This window comes from Leucopleurus acutus, assembly GCF_964270905.1.
Source record: "Leucopleurus acutus genome assembly, chromosome: 14".
Taxonomy (NCBI): Eukaryota; Metazoa; Chordata; class Mammalia; order Artiodactyla; family Delphinidae; genus Leucopleurus; species Leucopleurus acutus.
The window spans coordinates 25,717,554-25,741,268 of record NC_139156.1 but is presented as its reverse complement, the minus strand read 5'-3'; the positions used below and the strand labels follow the sequence as shown (position 1 = coordinate 25,741,268).

The 23,715-nt window shown below is 39.8% G+C and overlaps 1 protein-coding gene across 2 annotated transcripts in view; it reads left to right on the top strand.

Annotated features, from left to right (window-relative positions):
* Window positions 1–220: 220 nt before the first annotated feature.
* Window positions 221–23,715, top strand: part of CNNM2 (cyclin and CBS domain divalent metal cation transport mediator 2) — a 137,889-nt gene continuing 114,394 nt past the window's right edge. For both annotated transcript variants that reach the window (XM_082854454.1, XM_082854453.1), the window contains exon 1: window positions 221–1,864. In XM_082854454.1, the coding sequence (XP_082710580.1) occupies window positions 244–1,864 (1,621 nt within the window). In that variant the 5' untranslated portion in view covers window positions 221–243. The remainder of the gene's footprint in view (window positions 1,865–23,715) is intronic.

Here is a 23,715-nt window from a genome sequence, read left to right as displayed (position 1 = left end):
CCGCTCGTGATTAGCTAGCTGGTCTGCCTGCCTCTCGCAGGAGCGGCTGGCACTTCTCCCCCCCTCCCCCCTCCCGCCAGCCTCGAGGTTCCTGAGCTGGCCCAGGCCGAGTCAGTGTCAGTCAGGGAGGCGGACTGCTGAGCAGTGGGTGCGAACACTGCGTTGCAGTCTCGCCCAGGGGCCGGTGCCTGCGCTCGCGCCGCCGGGTGGGAAGGATGAAGCCGCAGCTGGAGCAGCCACCCTATGATTGGCTGGGGCACTTGTGAACCCGAAGTAAAGATGGCGGGCGGGCAGGCAGCCGCCGCACTGCCCACTTGGAAGATGGCGGCGCGCCGCAGCCTCAGCTCTCGCGGCCGGGGGGTCCTGCAGGCGGCGGCTGGACGGCTGTTGCCGCTGCTTCTGCTGAGCTGCTGCTGCGGCGCGGGCGGCTGCGCAGCGGCGGGCGAGAACGAGGAAACTGTGATCATCGGGTTGCGGCTGGAGGACACGAACGACGTGTCGTTCATGGAAGGGGGGGCGCTGCGGGTGAGCGAGCGGACCCGGGTCAAGCTGCGGGTGTACGGGCAGAACATCAACAACGAGACATGGTCCCGCATTGCTTTCACAGAGCATGAGCGGCGGCGCCACAGTCCGGGTGAGCGCGGGCTGGGGGGCCCTGCGCCGCCGGAGCCGGACAGCGGCCCCCAGCGCTGCGGCATCCGCACATCAGATATCATCATCTTGCCCCATATCATTCTCAATCGCCGTACATCAGGCATCATTGAGATCGAGATCAAACCGCTGCGCAAGATGGAGAAGAGCAAGTCCTATTACCTGTGCACGTCGCTCTCCACGCCAGCCCTGGGCGCCGGCGGCCCGGGGTCTGCGGGTGGCGCCGTCGGGGGCAAGGGCGGCTCCGGGGTGGCCGGGCTCCCGCCGCCCCCGTGGGCCGAGACCACCTGGATTTATCACGACGGCGAGGACACCAAGATGATCGTGGGGGAGGAGAAGAAGTTCCTGCTGCCTTTCTGGCTGCAGGTGATCTTCATTTCGCTGCTTCTGTGCCTATCGGGCATGTTCAGCGGCCTCAACCTGGGACTCATGGCCCTGGACCCGATGGAGCTGCGCATCGTGCAGAACTGCGGCACGGAGAAGGAGAAGAATTACGCCAAGCGCATCGAGCCCGTGCGCAGGCAGGGCAACTACCTGCTGTGCTCGCTGCTGCTGGGCAACGTGCTGGTCAACACCACGCTCACCATCCTGCTCGACGACATAGCTGGCTCAGGCCTCGTGGCGGTGGTGGTCTCCACCATCGGCATCGTCATCTTCGGGGAGATCGTGCCCCAGGCCATCTGCTCCCGGCACGGCCTGGCTGTGGGGGCCAACACCATCTTCCTCACCAAGTTTTTCATGATGATGACCTTCCCCGCCTCTTACCCCGTAAGCAAGCTGCTGGACTGCGTCCTGGGCCAGGAGATAGGCACCGTCTATAACCGGGAAAAACTGCTGGAGATGCTCCGGGTCACAGACCCCTACAACGACCTCGTAAAGGAGGAGTTGAACATCATCCAAGGGGCGCTGGAGCTCCGCACGAAGACCGTGGAGGACGTGATGACTCCCCTCCGGGACTGTTTCATGATCACCGGCGAAGCCATTCTGGACTTCAACACCATGTCGGAGATCATGGAGAGCGGCTACACTCGGATTCCAGTATTTGAGGGGGAGCGCTCCAACATCGTGGACCTCCTCTTTGTCAAAGACTTGGCCTTCGTGGATCCAGATGACTGTACTCCCCTGAAAACCATCACTAAATTTTATAACCACCCCTTGCACTTTGTTTTCAATGACACCAAGTTGGACGCTATGCTGGAAGAATTTAAGAAAGGTGGGAAATTTTGCTGTCTTTCATTGGCTTGCTCTTTCTCTCTCCATCCTCCTCCCTACTTGAGTCCTCTACCCTCAGAACAACCCCCCAAGGCGAATTGATCGGAATTTCTCTTCTCTTTTAATTGCAAAGTTGAAAGGATGGCATGGATTTGGGGATGGATTGAACTAGTAAGCGCTTCTAGGTTCTTTAAAAGCACAAGACTGCCATCACTTGCTTTTTCCCATATCAAAAAGCAGGGTTCCTATTTTCTGTGCATGGTACTCTTCCCCCCTGCAGTCTGGTCTTGAGAGATCTGCTGCATTCATTGCCCGGATTCTGAGTGGGTAGATGAAAGTAGGGACCCGCTCATGTCGTGCTATGCCATTTGGTCGACCTGTACTAATTGCAGGCATTTGGAAAACGTTTAAACAGCTTTTCTAAACCCTATACAATCACTGACGTTTCAGAGATTGGAAGTGCATTTTCAGTAGTTTCTGTTCCTGGTTGTCTGGTGACCTGTGGAAGAGATTAGGGTCCGCTTTGGAGAATATGGTATGGGATAAGCCAGGTATCACCAAAAAAATTCACTCATTTGGATGACTTGCCTTAGCTAGAAAAGAGGGTTTTTAAAAAACTAAAGCTATTCGTTAATATATAACTTGGAAAGACTAGAGGTAAGTTAACCTTTTATGAGGCTCTATCTTACCTAGCTTTCTTCACTATTTGTTTATGTTTATCTGACAACAAATAAAATTTCCCAAACCAAGTGTGGTTTTGGCAGAAAGCTTGGACCTTTAACAATGGGATGAATTCCTCTATTATGGTTTATTTATTTCTTGAGACTTTCTGGTTTAAAAGTGTTCTTTTTAACCTTGATCACCTGGTACATTAAATTGAAGCATGTCTCCAAGTCACTGTTCACTGTTCCAGGGAGTTTTGCCAGGGAAGAGAAGTGCAGAGTGTGGTGTGCTCACCTTTCTTGCATCGTGGTATTTTTGGTTTGTTTTACCATGTAATGAACAGGTAAATAGCAACTCATACTATTATCACTGAAATTCTAGCTTTAAAAACGTTTCCAGTAAATAGCTAGTTTTGTTATTTGAAAGCCAAGGGATAATGAGTTTTTAAATTGTTATGATGCTGGTGCATGTTCATATATTATGTTAGAATGTGTGTGTGACCTTTAATGAACTGATAGTCCTCAAAGCTAACTCTTCCTTCTTCAAATAGGATTTTGATCACTGATAGTGGTCTCTCCACTGAAAAAGGTCATGTGTAAGTGGTGACAGCTCACTGGATGTGATGATTTGAACATAGAGTGTGTAGTTGTCCTAATTCCATTTTCTTGCCTGAATGGTGTCCTCTCTGGAACAGAATCACATTGCGGTAATTTTCAGATAAAGGAATAGAGCAGAATGTGCTTCAGAGATTGGTAATTTGCATTTAAAAGCAGAAGGAGATTCTTCTGGATTCTTAAACAGTAAAAAGAAAATGTCCATTATCTCTAGGTGACAAAGCTTCTTTTGGGACGTCATTATTCTTTCACTACTAAATTAATTAGAGCATCTAACCAGTCTCTTCTTTCATTTTGCTGCAGTATCTGTAATATAGAAAAATATCTTGAAATGCTTGAAAATGGCTTTGAAATACTTTATTTTCTTTCTGTTGCTAAATTTCCCAATATTGATACAGATAATATAGTCTATGTTTTTTTATTATTATTCAGAATTTTTGCATATCTACTGATGGATTGGTAGCACTGGTGTGTACTCCCTGCTGAAGTCTTTTCTTCACTTCTGTATCTTTTTTCACTTTGAGAATTTAGTTCTGCACCTTGCAACTCATTAATCCTTCCCCTAACTCAAAATTTCAAAATTTGCATTATTTTGAAATTTGTTTTTGATTGTCCTTGAACAGTTTTCCTATGACTGATTTATTTTTACTAGGAACTTTTTCCTCTCCCCAAATTACTTCTCACAGTATTTTCTTTGAAATGGATCCTTTAAAGATTGAATTGCTAATATTTTCCCATGAATTAAAAAAAATTATTTTATTTTTGGCTGCGTTGCATCTTCGTTGCTGCACGCGGGCTTTCTCTAGTCGCAGCGAGTGGGGGCTACTCTTCATTGTGGTGCGCAAGGCTTCTCATTGCAGTGGCTTCTCTCTGTTGTGGAGCATGGGCTCTAGGTGCACAGGCTTCAGTAGTTGTGGCGCACGGGCTCAGTAGTTGTGGCTCGCGGGCTCTAGAGCACAGGCTCAGTAGTTGAGGCACACGGGCTCAGTTGCTCCGTGACATGTGGGATCTCCCCAGACCAGGGCTCAAACCTGTGTCCCCTGCATTGGGAGGTGGATTCTTAACCACTGCACCACCAGGGAAGCCCTCCCCTGAATTATATAAAAAAAAAATGCACAAGATGTTATTTTTGTCTGTAACCAGAATGATGTATTCAGTTAAGAAGACAGTACAGATTAAAGGTACATTCAAGCTAGTAGCATATTAGGGAGAGTGGGCAAAGAAAGTTGGTTGCAAATGGGAAATTTAAGCCATGATCTTAAAAGGATAGAGTGGGTGCTTGTTACTGAAACTGTAGGAATAACTAATTTTTCACCTTCCCTTCATTGATCTTTTTTTGATGAGTTTGGTCACTTTCACCTTACTAATAACTGTGTTATTTCTTTCTTTTGTGTTAGTTAAAATATTTCGCCTGATTATTTTTTCTTTTTCATTTTCTAATTCAATTATGAAGTTATGTGAACAGTCAACCTGCTATTGTTTTTCTCTGTTGAGTAATGGTGTGTGGGATGGTTTGAAGGCTTTTTCTTCTTTTTCCTCTTTCTTCTAACAACACCAACTGTAACTCTACCAAACTGGTTAGATCCTTAATCCAGATCTCATTGAAAATTATCCTTTCTAATTAAACATGTCTGCACTGAAGCCTTTCCTGGATAGAGCTCTACATCATTAGTCTGAATTATTCTTTACTAAGGAGGGGGAAATTTTCTGTAGTGTGGAAAGAAATGAAAAGCTACCTTTATGTAGTGTATGTAAATGTCTTCTTTCTAATGATTAGAAGTTTTTGCCTGGCTGCCAGGAAACTTATAGCTTTACTTGAGGTTGGAAGACAGTAATTATGCTAATTTTTACAGTTAGCTTACTATTATTATTGCCTGTTTATTTACTCTCTACCAGGTACAGGTCTTAGTGCTTTACATGAATCACCTTGTTTAAATCTGATAGCTGAGCAAAGCATCATCTCCATCTTACAAATGAGGAAATTGAGGCATAGGTGAAATGATGTGTTCAAGGTCATTCAGTAGTTTGTTGATTTGGGGTTTTAACTTGGTCTGCGTCACAGCCAAACCTGCCCTCTTAACCATTCTATTATGCTGATCCCCTTGATCCTGATTTTACATTTCTGTTTTAATTGAATGTGAGGTTTGGTCAAAGCATTGCTCAGGGCTTGTTGAGAGCAACAAACACAGAAATGTATTTAGACATATATACGGCCTTAAACCCAGTGCTTCTGTGATGTTGTACCTAACAGTTGGTGTCCCCACTTTCACTGTTAAATCAATTTTTGGCCTGTATGACCCTAAATCTAAACAATTCCATTTCCACTATTTGCAGGTCAAGCATCAAGATTCACCTTGACAGTGTTTTATGCTAACACTGTGGTGTTTGACTAATAGCTAAAGTATGTAGTCATGTTTCACTCTTAGTCTCATATCTGTTTGTGTTGCAAGGCTGACCCAAACACAGTTTTGTGTTTCAATCTTGATTTTATTTACATCTTTTGTAGCCACTTATGTGACAAATGGTTGCCAGTGAGCATCCTGTACAGCCCTGCCCTGCTGTGGTCCGCACCATCAGTCTTTTTCTTTTGTGAGTTTTATAGTTATTTATAAATCTAAAACAGAGAGTAAAAGTAAATCCCACTAGTGGATTATGAGAATTTTGGAAAAACTGTCTAAAGCAACGTAGTGTAGAGGAAGGAAGAGTTAAATAAGGTTGCTACCTTTGTGTGCAGAAAGCGCCCTGGACGCTCTCCCTATACCTGACAAAACCTTCCTAACAAAAGGTAGTGGGCTCTGAGCCACCCAGTTGTTTGTTTGTTTTGCTTTGTTTTGTTTCTTTTAGCTTTGTAACAGTTGCATTCCAGTATTGCAGAGCTCGCTGTTTCATAGCTGCTAGAGACAGGTTGTTTTTTAGCTTTTTTAAAACTAGGAACAGGTAAGCTCATCAGATAATGTTCTTTAAGGGAAGAACGCAATGTGTAGTTTTCACTTAAAACATTTGGGGTACAGTTCTCTCTTCCTATAACACAAGTCTTTCCATATTAATGTGCTGAGAGTTTAATATTTAAAACTTTTTCCCTCACCAAATAAAGTGTTCCACTTGCCTAGAATCTAGGAGGATGTCTTTATTGATGTTTAAAAGTATGAATGGCGTTGATGGTGAAGGGATGGATATATTTGTTTCTTTGATCTTGTATGTTTATTAACTTTTTGCAATAACACGTGTGATACTGTTATAATTTTGCATATTTTTAGGACATCTTTTTGAAACATCCAGATAGTATAGAATCAGAGCTGGAAGGCAGGCAGCTCATGGCTCATCCAGTCCAGTATTTGTGAAGGTTACCAGATGATAAAACTTACTTGGATCACTTATTAAGAACTAGTTCCTAAGCCTCACTCAGAGACGTCCTCAACCAGAATCTCTTAGGGAAGGGGGTTTGGAATCCATACTGTTAACAGTTACCCTGAGGTAATTCTTGTGATTAGGTGAGTTTAGGAAACATTGGTCTAGTCAACCTCTTAACTAAGGAAAGTAAACCCTGAGGAGAGAAAGCTAAGTGACTTGCTTAGGGCTACCCACCTAGCTAGTAGCATCAACAGGACTAGAACCTATGTCCCTGACTCTAGCATGGAGTTCTAGCATGGAGTTCTCTCCATTCCAACAAGCAGGACTTCTGGTTCCAAGTTCAAGGTACCTTTAAACTCTTGTTAAAGGCAGCCGCATCACTGAAAAAGCAAATATATAGGTTTGCCATTGGTTTTATTTGCCTTGTGATTTTGATGTCAATATTTTTGATATCCAGCATTCAAACCATCTTTGACAGGCATTTTGTTACATGGAAAATAAGTCTGAATGTGTGACCTCATTTTATTTTAGTTTACTTTGAGTTTTTTTACTCTCCTAAGGTTAGACTACGAGTGTGTTTTAAGAAATGGGTATTGATATCTAGATTGAAGCCTCAGGTAGTTCAGTGTAAGCTATTTCTTTTTATTTTCAGTTAACTTGTTTTAGATGTCCTCGAATGATTTTGTTGTTGTTATTTCTTCTGTGAGAGTAATGAAGATTGGATTTGGGACTATGGGGTGAAACTTCTTTGGCACTTTTAATTTTTGTTCAAGGTACAGATCTGTGAAGTTTCCATTGAAATAGTCATCAAAGCATTTGAAGCATGTGTTCCATTCATACATCTATGGGCCCCTTTTTTCAGGTTTTTTATAATGTGAGCTAAATTCTTTCAGATGATGCAGTCTGACTTGGGGGTTATTTGTGTTAGAATCACCGAAGCCTTTTAGGTCAGTAGACACCATAGTTGAATATCAGCTCTGACTTAGTATGATCTGGACAAAACAGGAAAGGATCTTGTTTTGCTTTTTCTCTTGGTTTTTATGGGGATTACGTAGCGCCTGCCCCTTCCCCTCAAAAGGGCCTCAGAATTATTTAAATTCTGAAACATTCCAAACTACTGTAACGTACCCGTGAATTTTAATTATTAGCAAACCTAAACAAGTTTAAAATATTTTTAATCAGGAAAATGCACAAAATAGACTGAGCCAACATAATATTTTATGGTTTTATTTGCTTTTGAACTACTTAAACTTTTAAGAACAAACCTCTGGACTCGAATTAGATGTTTACAAAACTTTAGTTACATATAAAGTAGTATGTTTCTTTCTAAAGGGCCCTTTTCTCTAAATGCATGTATTTTAATTGGTAGTCAGCATCAATTCCAGTAAGATTTGCTTGGCGTATAAAGAACATTTATTAAACTAAATACATGGAAATGGATGACTGGGATTGAATACAATTTTAGTATTGTCTTTTCATCGTCTTTTTCTCAGAACACAAATGCGAAACCCCAAATCCTACCAACACTGCAAAGGAGAGACAATAAGAAGCATTCTTTCTTTCAAATCACATCACTGGCACCTCCAGAATGTCTACATAGAGAGATGTTAGGGGTGGCAGGCTGTGGAAGGGGAAGAAAGGGGACTAAGAACAAGCGTCTTCTGTAGATGATGTTTATTAGACTTGCTTAGGGCTTGATGAAGATAATGGGGGTGCTGACCCTCCCCCACTTTTACATCTGTGCAACCGTTGATCATAAATACTGCTGTAATGATGGTGAGATCCTCATTTCTTCATACGTAACCCCCCCTTGCTGTCAGACCTAGGTGGGATTTTTTTTTTTTTTAAATTCACATCCCGTGAATTTTAAAATTCACCTGCTAGCATAAAGGTTAAGAAAAATGTGCTCTTCCTGGATCTACTTTGGACAAGTAACTTAACCTCTTTAAGCCTCAGTTTTCTCCATAGTAAAATGGGATATTTTGTAACTCATAAGGTGCTTAGTAAGGATTCATGTGATAATGAACATGAAAATGCTTCTAGTAGTACTTGGCGCTTAGTGCTCAGTCCACCGTTATCTTTATGTAATGGCTCTGTAGACTCTTCCACGTTGTTCTTGGTCTTTCTCTAGACTAAAGATTGGAAATCAAGAGAGACGCCTTGGGCCATGTGTGCTGACAGTTGTTATGAATGTTGAAATCTTTTTTTTTTGGCCGCTGCGGTTGGCGGGATATTAGTTCCCCAACCAGGGATTGAACACGGGCCACGGCAGTGAAAGCGCCGAGTCCTAACCGCTGGACCGCCAGGGAGTTACCCTGGATGTTGAAATCTTGAAAGTGGCTAATTGTTAGGTTTTTCTTTTTATTGTGATTGAATTCTAGGCTTTTTTTTAGCGGTTGCTGTTACTTATGAGATGGCCACATGTGTATATATTTTTGAGGAAAACAAGGCAATTGATTACGTGTTCTACCCTCCTTAGAGTAAGAATGCTGAATTTAAAAAAATTCTTCGTTCTTCTTAACTGTAAGTGACTGAAAAAAACCACAAAGTTTAAAAGAAATAGAACAAGTGCTCATGGATTTTGGAAACCTTTGAAGAACTAGAGTTTGAAGACTAAAGGACGATCTCAGATTACTCAGATAAAATCTTTTAACATTGATTACATCAAAAGCATAAAAAATGGCAATGTCTAATATAGCAAGTTTTTGTTGCTTATAGCAGTGTAACTTTTTAATACTTTTAGAAGGCAACCAGGGTCATAAAAATGTCCTACAAAGGGTTTAGTAATTTCCCCGGGAAATCTTAATTCAGTGATATAATTCAGGAGAAGAAAAGAGTTACGTTGGCTTTTCATGTTGTATATATATTGCAAAAAATATCTAGAAATAGTGAAAAATTTGAGATAAATATATCTAATACTTCCAGATGGACATGGAGGGGAAGGAGTTAAGAAAATTGTAGGTGTCAACTAATCACAACCATTTAATGATCATTTTGAAAGCCATGTAGCAGTACGGGAAAATTTTTGCTGATTATTTTGCATAGATTATCGATATGTAAAAATATACATGTATACAGACTGAAAGGAAACATGGAAGAAGTGTTAATAGTTGATGTGTTAGGATAGGGTAATCATAGCCAGTCTTTGCAAAAATCCCTTTGTTAACTTTGTAGAATAACATACCTGGAAAATATTCAAATCTGCTGAGAACATTATGAGTCCTGGTCTTAGGGAAAACTAACCTTTACTAACAGAGAACTCATTCCATTTCTCCTTAGGAATATTTTACTGCTGAAACAAATGGTTACTTTAAAATTTAAAAAAATTGAAATATAATTCACATACCACAAAATTCACCCTTTTAAAGTGTACAACTTGGTGGCTTTTAGTGTATTCACAAGGTGTACAGCCATCACTACTGTCTACTTCCAGAACATTTTCTACTCCAGAAAGAAACCCATCAGTAGTCACTCTCCATTCTCCTCTCCCCACAGTCCCTGGAAACTGTTAATCCGCTTTCTGTCTCTATGGATTTGCCTGTTCTGGACATTTCATTATAAATGAAAGCATACACAATGTGGCCTTTTCTGTCTGGCTTCTTTTACTTCGTGTAGCGTTTTCAGGGTTCATCCATGTACATCCATATGGCATGTATCAGTATTTCATTCATTCATTTTTTATGGTCAAATAATATTCTATTTTATGGATATACCACTTTTTGTTTATCCACCTGTCAGTAGATGGACATTTAGGCTGTTTCAGCCTAGTTTTTGGTCATTATAAATAATGCTGCTGTGACTGCTGGTATACGTGTTTTTGTGTGGACATAAGTTTTCAGTTCTCTTGGGTGGATAACTAGAAGTAGGATGGCTGGGTCATATGGTAACTCTATTTTTAACTCTTTGAGAAGCTGCCAAACTGTTTTCCAAAGTGGCTGCACCATTTTACATTCCCACCAATAAGGTATGAGAGTTCCAATTTCTCCATATCCTTGCCAACTCTTGTTATTGTGATTTGTTTGTTTGTTTGTTTAATTATAGCCATCCTAGTAAGTGTGAAGTGGTATCTCATTGTGTTTTTGATTTTTTTTTTGGCTGGGCTGGGTCTTAGTTGCGGCACATGGGATCTTTAGTTACGGCATGCATGTGGGATCTAGTTCCCTGACCAGGGATTGAACCCAGGCCCCCTGCATTGGGAGCGCAGAGTCTTTAGCCACTTGACCACCAGGGAAGTCCCATCTCATTGTGGTTTTGATTTGTATTTTCCTAATGGCTAATGATGTTGAGCATCACTTCATGTGCTTATTGGCCATTTGTTTATCTTCTTTGGAGAAAAGTCTCTTCAGACATTTTGCCCATTTTTAACTGTGTCTTTTTATTATTGAATTGTAATAGTTCTTTATGTATTCTACATACTAGTTTCTTACGAGGTATATAATTTGCAAATATTTTCTCATATTCTGTGGGTTGTCTTTTCACTTTCTTGGTAGTAACCTTTGAAGCAGAAAAGTTTTAATTTTGATGAAGTCCAATTTCTTTCTTTTTTTTTTTTTTCTTCTGTTGCTTTGTTTTTATTGTCATATCTAAGAAACCATTGTCTAGTCCCAGGTCACAAAGTTTTATGCCTGTGTTATCGTCTAAGACTTTCATAGGTTATCTTTTACATTTAGGCCTTTAATCCATTTTGAGTTAAGTTTTGTATGTGCTGTGAAATAGGGGTCTAACTTCATCCTTTTGCATGTGAATATCATGTTGTTCCAGCACCATCTGTTGAAAAAACTACTCTTTCCCCATTGAATTATCTTGGCATCCTTGTCACAAGTCAATTGACCATAAATGTGAGGGTTTATTTCTGGACTCTAAATTCTTTTCCACTGATCTATGTCTTCATATGTCAGTGCCACACTCTTTTGGTTCTTGTAGCTTTGTACTAAGTTTTTTTTTAAATAAATATATTCATTTATTTTTTAATTTTATTTTTTAAATAATTTTTTAAATGTATTTACTTATTTATTTTTGGCTGCATTGGGTCTTCGTTGCTGCGCACGGGCTTTCTCTAGTTGTTGCGAGCAGGGGCCGCTCTTCCTGCAGTGCACTGGCCTCTCATTGCAGTGGCCTCTCCTGTTGTGGAGCATGGGCTCCAGATGTGCGGGCCTCAGCAGTTGCAGCATGCGGGCTCAGTAGTTGTGGCGCATGGGCTCAGTTGCTCCGTGGCATGTGGGATCCTCTTGGACCAAGGATCGAACCCATGTTCCCGGCATTGGCAGGCAGATTCTCAACCACTGCGCCACCAGGGAAGTCCCTTATACCAAAACTTATACTAAGTTTTGAAATCGGGAAGTATGAATTCTCCAACTTTGTTCTTCTTTTTCATGATGATTTTGATTGTCAGGATTGCTTGCATTTCTGTATGAATTTTTCATGGATCTTCTTGTCCATTTCTGCAAAGGCAGTTGGAATTTTGATAGAGATTGCATTGAATCTGTAGATCAATTTGGGGAGTATTGCAGTGTTAACAATATTAAATCTTTCATCCATGAATATGGGATATCTTTCCATTTATTTAGGTCTTCTTTAATTTCCTTCAACAATGTTTTGTATTTTTCAGTGTATTTGCAATCTTTTTGTTAAATAAAATACTTGGAATAAAAATTTTTTTGATGCTATTGTAAATGGAATTGTTTTATTACTTTTATTTTTAGATTGTTCATAGGTAGTATATAGAAATATAATCTATCTTTGTATATTGATCTTGTAGCCTGCAACCTTGCTGAACTCATTTATTAGGTAACACATGGTTCTTAAAATAGGAAAGTGCTTTTCAAAAATATGTGAATTTTGGGGGGGTTACCTTATGTTTCATTTGATTGTAGTGGACTTTATTTTTTCCTTAAAAAAAGTTAGGCATTTTTACGTAACACTTTCATATGTATAGAGTGAAGCTCTATTGATGACTGACATTGTCATTCTTTGGGAAATTTGTTAGGAAAGAGTAACATTTCTATTTCAGATTCAGATTAGATATACAAAAAAAGAAATAGGCTGTATGAAATGTGTCAAAGAGACCAAAAATATAGCTGGCTGGAGCTTGGGAGTTTAAAAGTTAATTGGTTTCTGTCTAATGTTTAGAGTGGTTTTGTGTCAGACTTGGGATTTGGGCTAGAAGATGAGCACAGAAAAGGTTGCATTTGCTTAGTATCTAAGTGGTTCTGTAGTGCCTTTCTTCTCCAGGCCCCATTTTACCAAGGGTTTTTCTTTGGGTCGTTTTTACAGAGGCTAGGAAAAACCCTGACTTTTAGTCACTCTGCATTTCATACTGTCATTGTCAGTATGATTCTTGAGGTTTTGGGGTACCAGGTAACCAGAAGAGACAAAATGAAACTCTATGCTCTTTTTTTTTTTTCTCTTCTTCTTTTTTTGTGCGGGGAGTGCGGGGGTGGGGGGGGGGCTGGTAATCTGAGAGAGAGAATGTTTTCCCATGCTAGCAAAGACAGACTGAGGGCATCATCTGATCTTTATGGGAGTGTGCAAAGCCTCAGTTTTTCCATTTGCCCATCTGCAATCATAAAAACAATGTGCTGACTCAACTTGGAGCCTCTGCAGAATGGCATTCGGGGCTTAGGCAGTACTGAGAAACATGCAAGAGATGGAAATATTTGAGCAGGTTTTTAGAGGTAACATTAAAAACAGCTAGAATGAGACAACATGCTCTCTCATCTCCTTCAAGATTTGTTTCCTTTAGTCACTAGTGTACCACCTTGATTTAAGGCATGGCAGGAATAATTTGGTTTCTATAGAGTTGATTACCGAGCAGAGAGATTTTTCTTGCTCCAGTGGTTATACTTTAGGGGCATGAGATTGTTTGGGGTGGGGGTGAGATTCTGCTGCAAGCAAATCAATTGGGTAAAATACTATTACCATCATATCGTGTGGGCCATCTACTAACTTTTTTCTTTAAAATTTTTACTTCCTTGTTCCTGTGTACATACATTTACCTGCAAAGGCTAGAAGAACATTTACTAAAATATTAATTGAAAATGACTACCTCTTGATGGTGGGTTTTAGGGGAGGAAGTATGTTTTTCTATGTTGCTTCAAGTTTTTTTAAAAAAATTTTTATTGAAGTGTAGTTGATTTACAATATTGTGTAAGTTTCGGGTGTACAGCACAGTGATTCAGTTATATTCTTTTTCAGATTCTTTTCCCTTATAGGTTATTAGTTCCCTGTGCTATATAGTAGGTCCTTGTTAATTTTTTTTTTTTTAATTTTATTTAATTTTGGCTGCGTTGGGTCTTAGTTGCTGCGCGTGGGCTTTCTCTAGTTGTGGTGAGTGGGAGCTACTCTTCATTGCGGTGTGCGGGCTTCTCATTGATGACTTCTTTTGTTGTGGAGCATGGGCTCTAGGCTTGAGGGCTCAGTAGTTGCAGCACACAGGCTCAGTAGTTGCGGCACATGGGTTCTAGAGCGTGGGCTCAGTAGTTGTGGCACATGGGCTCAGTTGCTCCACGGCATGTGGGATCCTCCCGGACCAGGGATTGAACCTGTGTCCCCTGCATTGGCAGGCAGATTCTTAACCACTGTGCCAGCAGGGAAGTCCTGATTATCTATTTTATACATATGTTAATCCCATCAAGTTGTTTTTTTAAGCACGTGTTTTGTAATGTTTGGGGAAAAATGAAATCCATTAAAGTTTTATTAAAAGTGTAAATTTTGGGGCTTCCCTGGTGGCACAGTGGTTGAGAGTCCGCCTGCCTATGCAGGGAACGCGGGTTCGTGCCCCGGTCCAGGAAGATCCCACATGCCGCGGAGTGGCTAGGCCCGTGAGCCATGGCCGCTGAGCCTGCGCGTGCGGAGCCTGTGCTCCGCAACGGGAGAGGCCACAACAGTGAGAGGCCTGTGTACCGCAAAAAAAAAAAAGTGTAAATTTTGTAATTTGAACTACTGATTTAGGTATTTAAGTGAAATTCAGTGTACTTAGGTGAAACTTATCCTTTTTTTCCCTAGGAAATATGGAGTATTTTGTCATAGTGCAACCATGCTGTCATTTGTGCCATTTTATCCTCCTCACTGGAATCCTTCGTGTTTGGAATGAAAAACGAATAGCATTTTAAAACCCATAAGGTGTGTGTGTTTATGCGTACATGTGTGTGAGTGCACCTGTGCATGTACAGCAGCTTAGCAAAATTAATATTGTATTTGAAAAAAAGGAATTTAGGTTTTTGTGTTGCATTTGTGTTCAAAACATGTTAGCATTTGACAAAATCCAGTTTAGATTTGTATCTGGACTGCCTGGAATGAAGCTGTTTGATACTTACTTGATTGTCCTTATTAAATAAAAGATTGGTGAAGTAGTTGAGTTTCACCTACATTTGTACTTTTAGCATAAAGTAATCCCGAGATACCTCTCACTTGGGGACATTGAGTTTCTGGAAACTGATGCTTCCTTTTATCTATAGAAATCATCCTATAAAGAACAGGGAATCCTGCTCAGTGCTCTGTGGTGACCTAAGTGGGAAGGAAATCCAAAAAGGAGGGGATATATGTATACATATAGCTGATTCACTTTGCTGTACAGCAGAAACTAACACAACATTGTAAACCAACTATACCCCAGTTAAAAAAAAAAAGAAATAATCACTGTAAAACCAGTAATAATTATTAAAAGGGGACAAAAGAGTAAAAGGAATGTACTGGAACCACACATGCTTGAAGCTCAGTAGTTTCCAGACTACCTTATACATTTGCTACAATAAAAAGACTTTTTAACTTTGATGAGATCAGGTATTTCTTTGATTATATTCCTAAGAAATTATATACCTGTTATACATCATTTATCTCAGATAGATAAAAATATATGATTTTCTTTCTTTTTCTGAACGTATACAGAAACTTTATATTTATTTATAAGTTAGCTGTCATTTAGGCATCTTTCCTAAAGTGTGTTTTCAAATGAGATAAAAAAAATAATGACAGTGGATTTTGCCTCTATTCCTTGTATCTAACTTCCCAAGAAAACTAAGCATTTTAGGAAGTGAAATTGATGTTTGCTTTCTTACAAACAGTAGTGTTCTTAAATAGTCCCGTGCATATTAGGCAGTCAAATAAATTTATTATTACTCAGTTCCTTGATATTTAAAAATATACAGAAGTTTTGGCATGGTTACTCTGCAGTGAAGCTCATCAATTGACACAGAACCTTTGCCAGCGTTTAAGCATAACCCTCTCAAATATGAATGGACAGCCAAACATCTACGGGTGTTTGAGGAGAGCCTCTAACAGTCTCATGGTGAGACTAAACAAACAGAAAAAAGAATGTTAATTGACGTAAGCTGGTTGAGCACACGTTAGCTAAAATCCAACAAACCAAGTTCTCGCTACAGGTATTACTTCCTCTGACCTCTTAAGGCCACTTACCAAACCAGCTGTTAGTAGCAACTGTGAAGACTTGCTGCCTCTTCATACATGGTACAGATAGAATCTTTCCTGTATTATTCAACCCGCCTGGTTGTTTGAGGCTCCCAGCTAGGGCGAATGTTGTAAATACTTCCTTAAAGCTTCCTTAGCCTCACTGCATGTGCAGAGGCCAATGTAGGCATTTCTGGCAGAGTTATGTGTGTTCAGGAATCGTTACCTGTCTAGTTTTCCTTTATCCTTTTACTACAAGATTTCCTAAGGAACAGGTAGTTACTTCCTTTTCCTTGCCCCTGGCTTCATCTTTAATCCTCTGCAGTCTGGCTTCAAACTGTCATGACCAGTGACTCCTTTTATTGTCAAATCCACATCTTGGTTGTCATCCTTCCTCACTTCCTTGACTCCTTTGCTGCTTTTCACATTCAGGTTAGCTCTTCAGCACAGTCTTGTTTCTCTTCCTGTTTCTCTGACTCCTTCCTTTTCCTTTTAGATTCCTGATTTCTTCCTTCCATTTCTAATTGAGCATTCCCCAAGATTTTGTCTTTATCTTCCATGGTCTTTTTCCATCTTTAGAATGTTTTCTTTGACTCACTTTTAATCCTTAAGCATTTATTCAGTATCATAATTTAAAAAAACTGTGTGGGACGCAAAGATGACTTAGATATTTTTCCTGTTCTCAAGTAACTTGTAATACATAGGAACTTTATACTCTCTTTGCCCCCTGTATCTTGTTACCAAATTTAATTGACATTCTTTGAAAATACCTCTTACACTTTTTGTTTTCTTTCCATTCCAGCTTCTACTACTGCAGCCCTTAGTCGCTTTTATTTGTGCCTCATTCAGTGCCTTCTCTGTCTTAGGTGCTCCATAAATGCATTTTCACTGAATGAATGAATCAATCTCTTCATCTTGATTATTGTAAAACTTCCAAGATTGCTTCCCTTATTTTGTCTATTTCATCAAGTATGCCTCTACTAAGTTGATCTTCCTTAAACATAATTTTCATCTTACTAGTTTATTAGAAACCTCCTGTAATCAAAATAGTACGATATCATCTTCTGTGGACTGAACTGTCACCCCTGCACCCCCAATCATATGTTGAAGTCCCCAGTATGATGGTATTTGGAGATGGAGCCTTTGAGAGGTAATTAGGGTTAGATGAGGTCATGAGGGTAGGGCCCTCATGATGGGGTTAGAGGAAGAAGGAGACAGAGAGTACCCTCTCTCTGCCATGTGAAGACACAGGAAGAGGGCTCTCACCAGGAACTGCTGGCTCTCTGCCAGCATCTTGATCGTGGACATCCCAGCCTCTGGAACTGTGAGAAATAAATGTCGGTTGTTTTTGCAATTCTCTATGGTATTTTGTTATAGTAGCTCAAGCAGACTAATACATTGTCTTTTTACCTATCAAAATAGCCAGGATAGAAAAAAATGATAAAAGTAAGATGAATGAGTTCCAGATGTCTGCCATACAACATTGTATCCATAGTTAACAATACTGTATTGTACACTTAAAATTTTAAGAGGGTAGATCTCATATTAAGCATTCTTACCATAATGAATATCTGTTCAAGTCCCTGCTTTCAGTTCTTTTGAGTATATACCCAGAAGTAGAATTGCTGGATCATATGGTTATTCTATTTTCAATACTTTGAGGAGCTAAATTTTTTTTTTTTTTTTTTTGCGGTATGCGGGCCTCTCACTGTTGTGGCCTCTCCTGTTGCGGAGCACAGGCTCCGGACGCGCAGGCTCAGCGGCCATGGCTCACGGGCCCAGCCGCTCCGCGGCATGTGGGATCTTCCTGGACCGGGGCATGAACCCGTGTCCCCTGCATCGGCAGGCGGACTCTCAACCACTGCGCCACCAGGGAAGCCCTAAATATTTTTTTTAAATAGAAAAAATTTATAAACAATCTAAAAATCTAGTATTTAGGAATGGTGAAGCAAATCTGGATATGTACATTTGATGCAACCATTTAGAGTAATGTAACGTTTTTAATAACATAGGGAAATGATTATTTTAAGTAAAAAAAAGCAACATGGGCTCAGCTATGATTCTAAAACTACATAAAAAGATGGTAGGGGGACTTCCCTGGTGGTGCAGTGGTTGGGAATCCGCCTGTCAATGCAGGGGACACGGGTTCCATCCCTGGTCTGGGAGGATCCCACATGCCGCGGAGCAACTAAGCCCGTGCACCACAACTACTGAGCCTGCGCCCTAGAGCCCGTGAGCCACAACTACTGAGCCATGTGCCACAACTACTGAAGCCCGTGCACCTGGAGCCCGTGCTCCGCAACAAGAGAAGCCACCGCTTACTGCAACTAGAGAAAGCCTGCGTGCAACAACGAAGACCCAATGCAGCCAAAAAAAAAAAAAAAGGTTGGTAGGAAATACACTAAAATATGACTAATAAAGATAGGATGATTTTTATATTTATCTTATTACTTTTCTATATTTTCTAAATTAAGCAGGCATTACTTTTTTATATATAGTCATCTTTATTATCATTTATGAATACATTAGAAACTGACATGGATCTCTTTAATAAGACACCTATGTTCTCATGGGCATCTGCTTTCAATTCATTGTTATGTAGTTAGAAAATCCACTTGAGAGTGGTAAAAAAGGCCAAGTAATATGTTAGTGTCATTATGACAGGTTTTCACCTCATAGGCACACTGAAAGGGCCTCTGGGCCTCCCAGGTCAAAAGACTATACTGTCTTCACAGACCTGCCCACACACAAGTATCTTTTGGAATCCCTTATAAATTTCAGTGGGCACCTGGCCAAAAGAACATTCTATTACTGTACTGGTTTTTAAGGTGCAGTTCCAGGGTTAAACATTGTGTCCAAACTTAACATTTTCAAACTGTCCAGCCTTATCTTCCAAAAATAGTGTATTACTCACTTTACCAACTCTCCCTGCCAAATAAAGGACCCCAAAGCCTTAAGTGTTAACTGCAGAGAAGTTAGGCGATGCTCCTTTTCTCTCCCCAGGTCATTTGGAATCCCAAGTGAATGCAAGCACCACAAACACAGGGCAATAGTCTTCCCCCAAAGCAAGCAGGCATTACTTTATTATTCTTTTTTAATTAAAAAAATTTAATTTAATTTAATTTATTTTCTTTTCTTTTTGGCTACTTTGGGTCTTTGTTGCTGCATGTGGGCTTTTCTCTAGTTGCAGAGAGCGGGGGCTACTCTTTGTTGCGGTGCTCAGGCTTCTCATTGCGGTGGCTTCTCTTCTTGCGGAGCATGAGCTGTAGGAGCAAGGGCTTCAGTAGCTGTGGCACGCGGGCTCAGTAGTTATGGCTTGGGGACTCTCGAGCACAGGCTCAGTAGTTGCAGCGCATGGTCTTAGTTGCTCCACAGAATGTGGGATCTTCCCAGACCAGGGCTCGAACTCGTGTCCCCTGCATTGGCAGGTAGATTCTTAACCAGTGTGCCACTAGGGAAGCCCTTTATTATTTAGGGGGAAAATACAAAAAAACTTCCAAGAGTTCCCTTTATCTCCTGTATGGAATCCAGACCCTTCCAGAGTTTGCAGAGCTCTTCATATTCTGGCTCTAACCCATATTTGTACCTTTTGTCCAAAAGGGCAGTCTCATAACTTCATATATGTAATATGTGTATGTCTGTATGTCTATATGTCTATATTTACATGTGTATAAGTGTTTCTATATAAACATACTGTGGCTGGCACACTTCTGCTCATGTTCCTTTTCCTAAAAGACACTTAGTTCTGCCCACCGAAGACTCTGCTGTGCCTTTAATACCTTGTTAGAATGCCATTTTTTTCTTGAAATCTCTGCTGATTTCTAATTCTTACACCACTTATAATTATATCCTATATATTTAACACCTCTATTTCTTAATTCTTTTTGGTCTTTAAATTACTACTTTTGTATCTCTTATACTGCCTCTTTCAAGGTTGACCTTGTTCTTTTCTGCCTAAGTTTCACTCATCCTCCCCTCATGCAACTTTTTATTTTGAAAAAAATTCCAACACAGAAAAGTTTAAATAATGGTATAATGAATTCCTGTATACCTCTCATCTAGATTTATTAATTGTTAATATTTTGCCACTTTTGTCTCTCTTTCCATATATACATATGTACACATATGTGTGTTTTTTTTTTCCTGAACCATTGATCATTTGAAAGTACGTTGCAGATATCATGATACTTCACTCCTAAATACTTCAGCGTGGATCTCTTAAATATAAGGATGTTCTCCCAAATAATCGCAGTAACATTATCACACTCAAGAAATTTGATATCAATACAAATATATTGTCTGATATTCAACCATATTCATTTAATTGTCTGATCTCTTTGGTGTCCTTTTAAAAAATTTTTTGATATATATATATATATTTTTTTACACAATCTTTAAAGGTTACTTTCCATTTACAGTTATTACAAAATATTGGCTATATTCCCTGTGTTGTACAATACATCCTTGAGACTATCTTACACCCAGTAGTTTGTACCTCTCACTACCCCACCCCTATATTGCCCTTTCCCCACCCCCCCGCACTGGTAACCACTAGTTCGTTCTCTATATCTGTGAGTCTGCTTCTTTTTTGTTATATTCATTAGTTTGTTGCAGTTTTTAGATTCCACGTATAAGTGATATCATACAGTATTTGTCTTTCTCTGTCTAGGTTATTTCACTTAGCATAATGCCCTCCACATCCATTCGTGTTGCTGCAAACGGCAAAATTTTGTTCTTTTTTATGGCTGAGTAGTATTCCATTTGTGTGTGTGTGTGTGTGTGTGTGTGTGTGTGTGTGTGTGTGTGTGTATACACATACGTATACTACATCTTCTTTATCCACTCATCTGTTGATAGACACTTAGGTCGTTTCCGTGTCTTGGCAGTTGTAAATAATGCCTCTGTGAGCATTGGGGTGCATGCGTCTTTTCTAGTTAGTGTTTTTGTTTTTGTTTTGAATATATTCCCAGCAGTGGAATTGCTGGGTCATATGGTAGTTCTATTTTTACTTTTTTGAGAAACCTCCATACTGTTTTCCATGGGGGCTGCACCAATTTACATCCCCACCAACAGCGCACAGGGTTCCCTTTTCTCCACATCCTTGCCAGCATTTGTTATTTGTGTTCTTTTTGATGATAGCCATTCTGACAGATGTTAGGTGATACCTCATTGTGGTTTTGATTTGCATTTCCTTGATGATTAGTAACGTTGAGCATCTTTTCATGTGTGATGTCCTTTAATCTGGCATAGTTCCCTTTCCTTTTTTTCTTTCATGACACTGACATTTTTGGAGTCCAGGCTAGTTGTTTTGTAGAATGTTCCACAATCTGGATTTTTCTGATTTTTTTTCACTCATAGTTAGAATCAGTTAAAATTTTTTTTTTTTTTCTGGCAAGAATACTACATTGAAAAGTACCTTCCTCCCTTGATAATTAATGAGTAAGCTGTGGGGTGATATTTTGAGATTGTGTTTTCCCTGAACCCCTCCCACACTTTCATCCAATGGTTTTGTCATCTTACTCCTTTTAAAAAGTTTCACTCTGCAAAGTCTCTCTTGTCCATCTTTGTCGATATTAAACCGTTCCTTCTTCCATTCTAGCGTGAAAATAGATGTTTGAGGTAGGAAGACATAGTAGTGAATCTATTTCAAACATCTTATTTCCTAGATGAGCACTAAGTGTTTTCCCAAGAGCAGTTGTGTAGTTAGTGACAAAGTTAGGACCAGAACTTGGATTTCCTGTTTCTTAATCCAGTGCTACTTCCAACTGCCTCCTATTGACCCTTAACCAATAATACAAGACACAAAGCAAGTATGTATTACCTCAAATAGAGTATATATATTTTTGCAAGTAGAAAGCACATATTAGTTTTCCTTTTGCATGCATTCCTTTATTCACTTATTCAAAAGAGGCACATCAGGCTCTTCTCCTACCTGCCCCTCCCATATCCTTCAAGCTGCAGCCGTGCTCAAGTCGAGTTCCCTGCTCTCCATCTCTGTCTTCCTAGGTGCTGTTGCTTTGGCTTGTTACATTTGTCTTTCCTTTCTCTTTTTTTTTTATTGATTTTTATTTTATTTTTAAAATGAAAAATTTTAATTATTTTTTGATGAATAAAAATTGTGTATGTTTAAGGTGTTATCTTTTGACTTTTTGATAACAGCCATTCCAACAGGTGTAAGGTGATATTGTGGTTTTTATTTGCATTTCCCTGATGATTAGTGGTGTTGAGCATCTTTTCCTATACTTATTGGCCATTTGTATGTCTTCTTGGAAAAATGTCTATTCAGGTCCTTTGCCTATTTTTAAAGTCCAGTTATTTGGGTTTTGTTTGTTTGTTTTTTGTGTTTTTTTGCTATTGAGTTGTATTAGTTTCTTATATATTTTAGATATTAACCCCTCATTAGATATATGGTTTGCAAATTTTTTTTCCTATTCCATAGGTTGCCTTTTCATTCTGTTGATTGTTTGCTGTGCAGAAACTTTTTAGTTTGCTGTAGTCCTATTTGTTTATTTTTTCTTTTGATGCCTGTGTCAATGCCAAAAAATCATTGCCAAGACCAATGTCAGGGAACCTTTCACCTACTTCCCTTCTCTTTTTAACTATTATATGAGCTGAGTTGAGTTCTGCAGAGGAGGCCTTTAACTACCCACCTTGCAGCTGAATTAGGTGCCCTCTTCTGTTATTATAGGACCTTGTTCATACCTCATATATCACTGTGTGGATTTTTTTTTTCCTTTTGGTAATTGTTGTTTACAATTCTCTTCTCCTTTATTGGACTGTGAGCTCCTTGAGGTCAGGAATTTTTGTTTAGTTCATCTCTGGGCTTGCCACTTAGAGTGCTCAATCAATGTGTACTTTAGCAGTGAAGCCATTTCAACTCTGTGGTCATTGATTGCTTTACCATAAAGACATGGTTGAGACTCAGAATTCCAAGTCCCTCCAGTTCTGATAACTTCCATAAATATTTGATCTAGAATGTATGAGGCAGTATGGAAAATGGAAAGCTATTTTATATGTTATGTAAGTCCTCAAGGAACATGGGGGGGAAGTCCTGACTGTAGTTATAAAAAAGACAGAATGAGTTAATTGGTGCTATAGGGAGTGTTCTGCGGTGCTCTAGCACTGAGAAGATAGAGGCGTACTTAGGGCAGTCTCGAAGAAGGCCAAAAGCTGAGGGGAGGGTCAGAGCATTTCAGTTGGAGGGAACAAGTTGGGAAAGGCATAGGATCAGAAAAGTTGTGTTTGGGAGAATTTGAGCAGTTGATTTGACTGGTTTTTAGGATTCTTTGCCTTATAAATAGTGTACATGTAAATGGTTCTTTGTACATATTGATTGCTATCCTGAGTCTTTTCCATTTTGCTTTTAGGGAAAAGTAGGGTATATTTACTGGTACTAACTGAACACCTGTATTGCCAGAAAAATCTCTTTGTTGGGGTAATTTCTACCTTGGAGGACTTTTTAAAGCAAGGGCTTGAGGTAGCCCATTGTTCCAACCCAAGTATTTTTTAAAGGTCTTTTCTCCACTTCTTGTGCAACACCTAAAAGCCCAAATTCTTCACTCCTGGGTTAGATACGTGAAGCGTCAGGGGAAGTTCATTAGTGATTGACAACCTGTGAGCCATTACTGCTTCAATTCCGAACTTGTTTTCTGTAGCCTGAAAGCTTTACTTAATTATTTTGATATACATCCAGAATAGGGCTTTAAGCACATTGAGAAAGGGCTGGGGACTTCACCGTGGTACTTATTTTCTAGCTGTTTACCTTTCTAATGAGGAGAAGACCTTGAAACATACTAATATAAGGTACCAACTTGGAGAA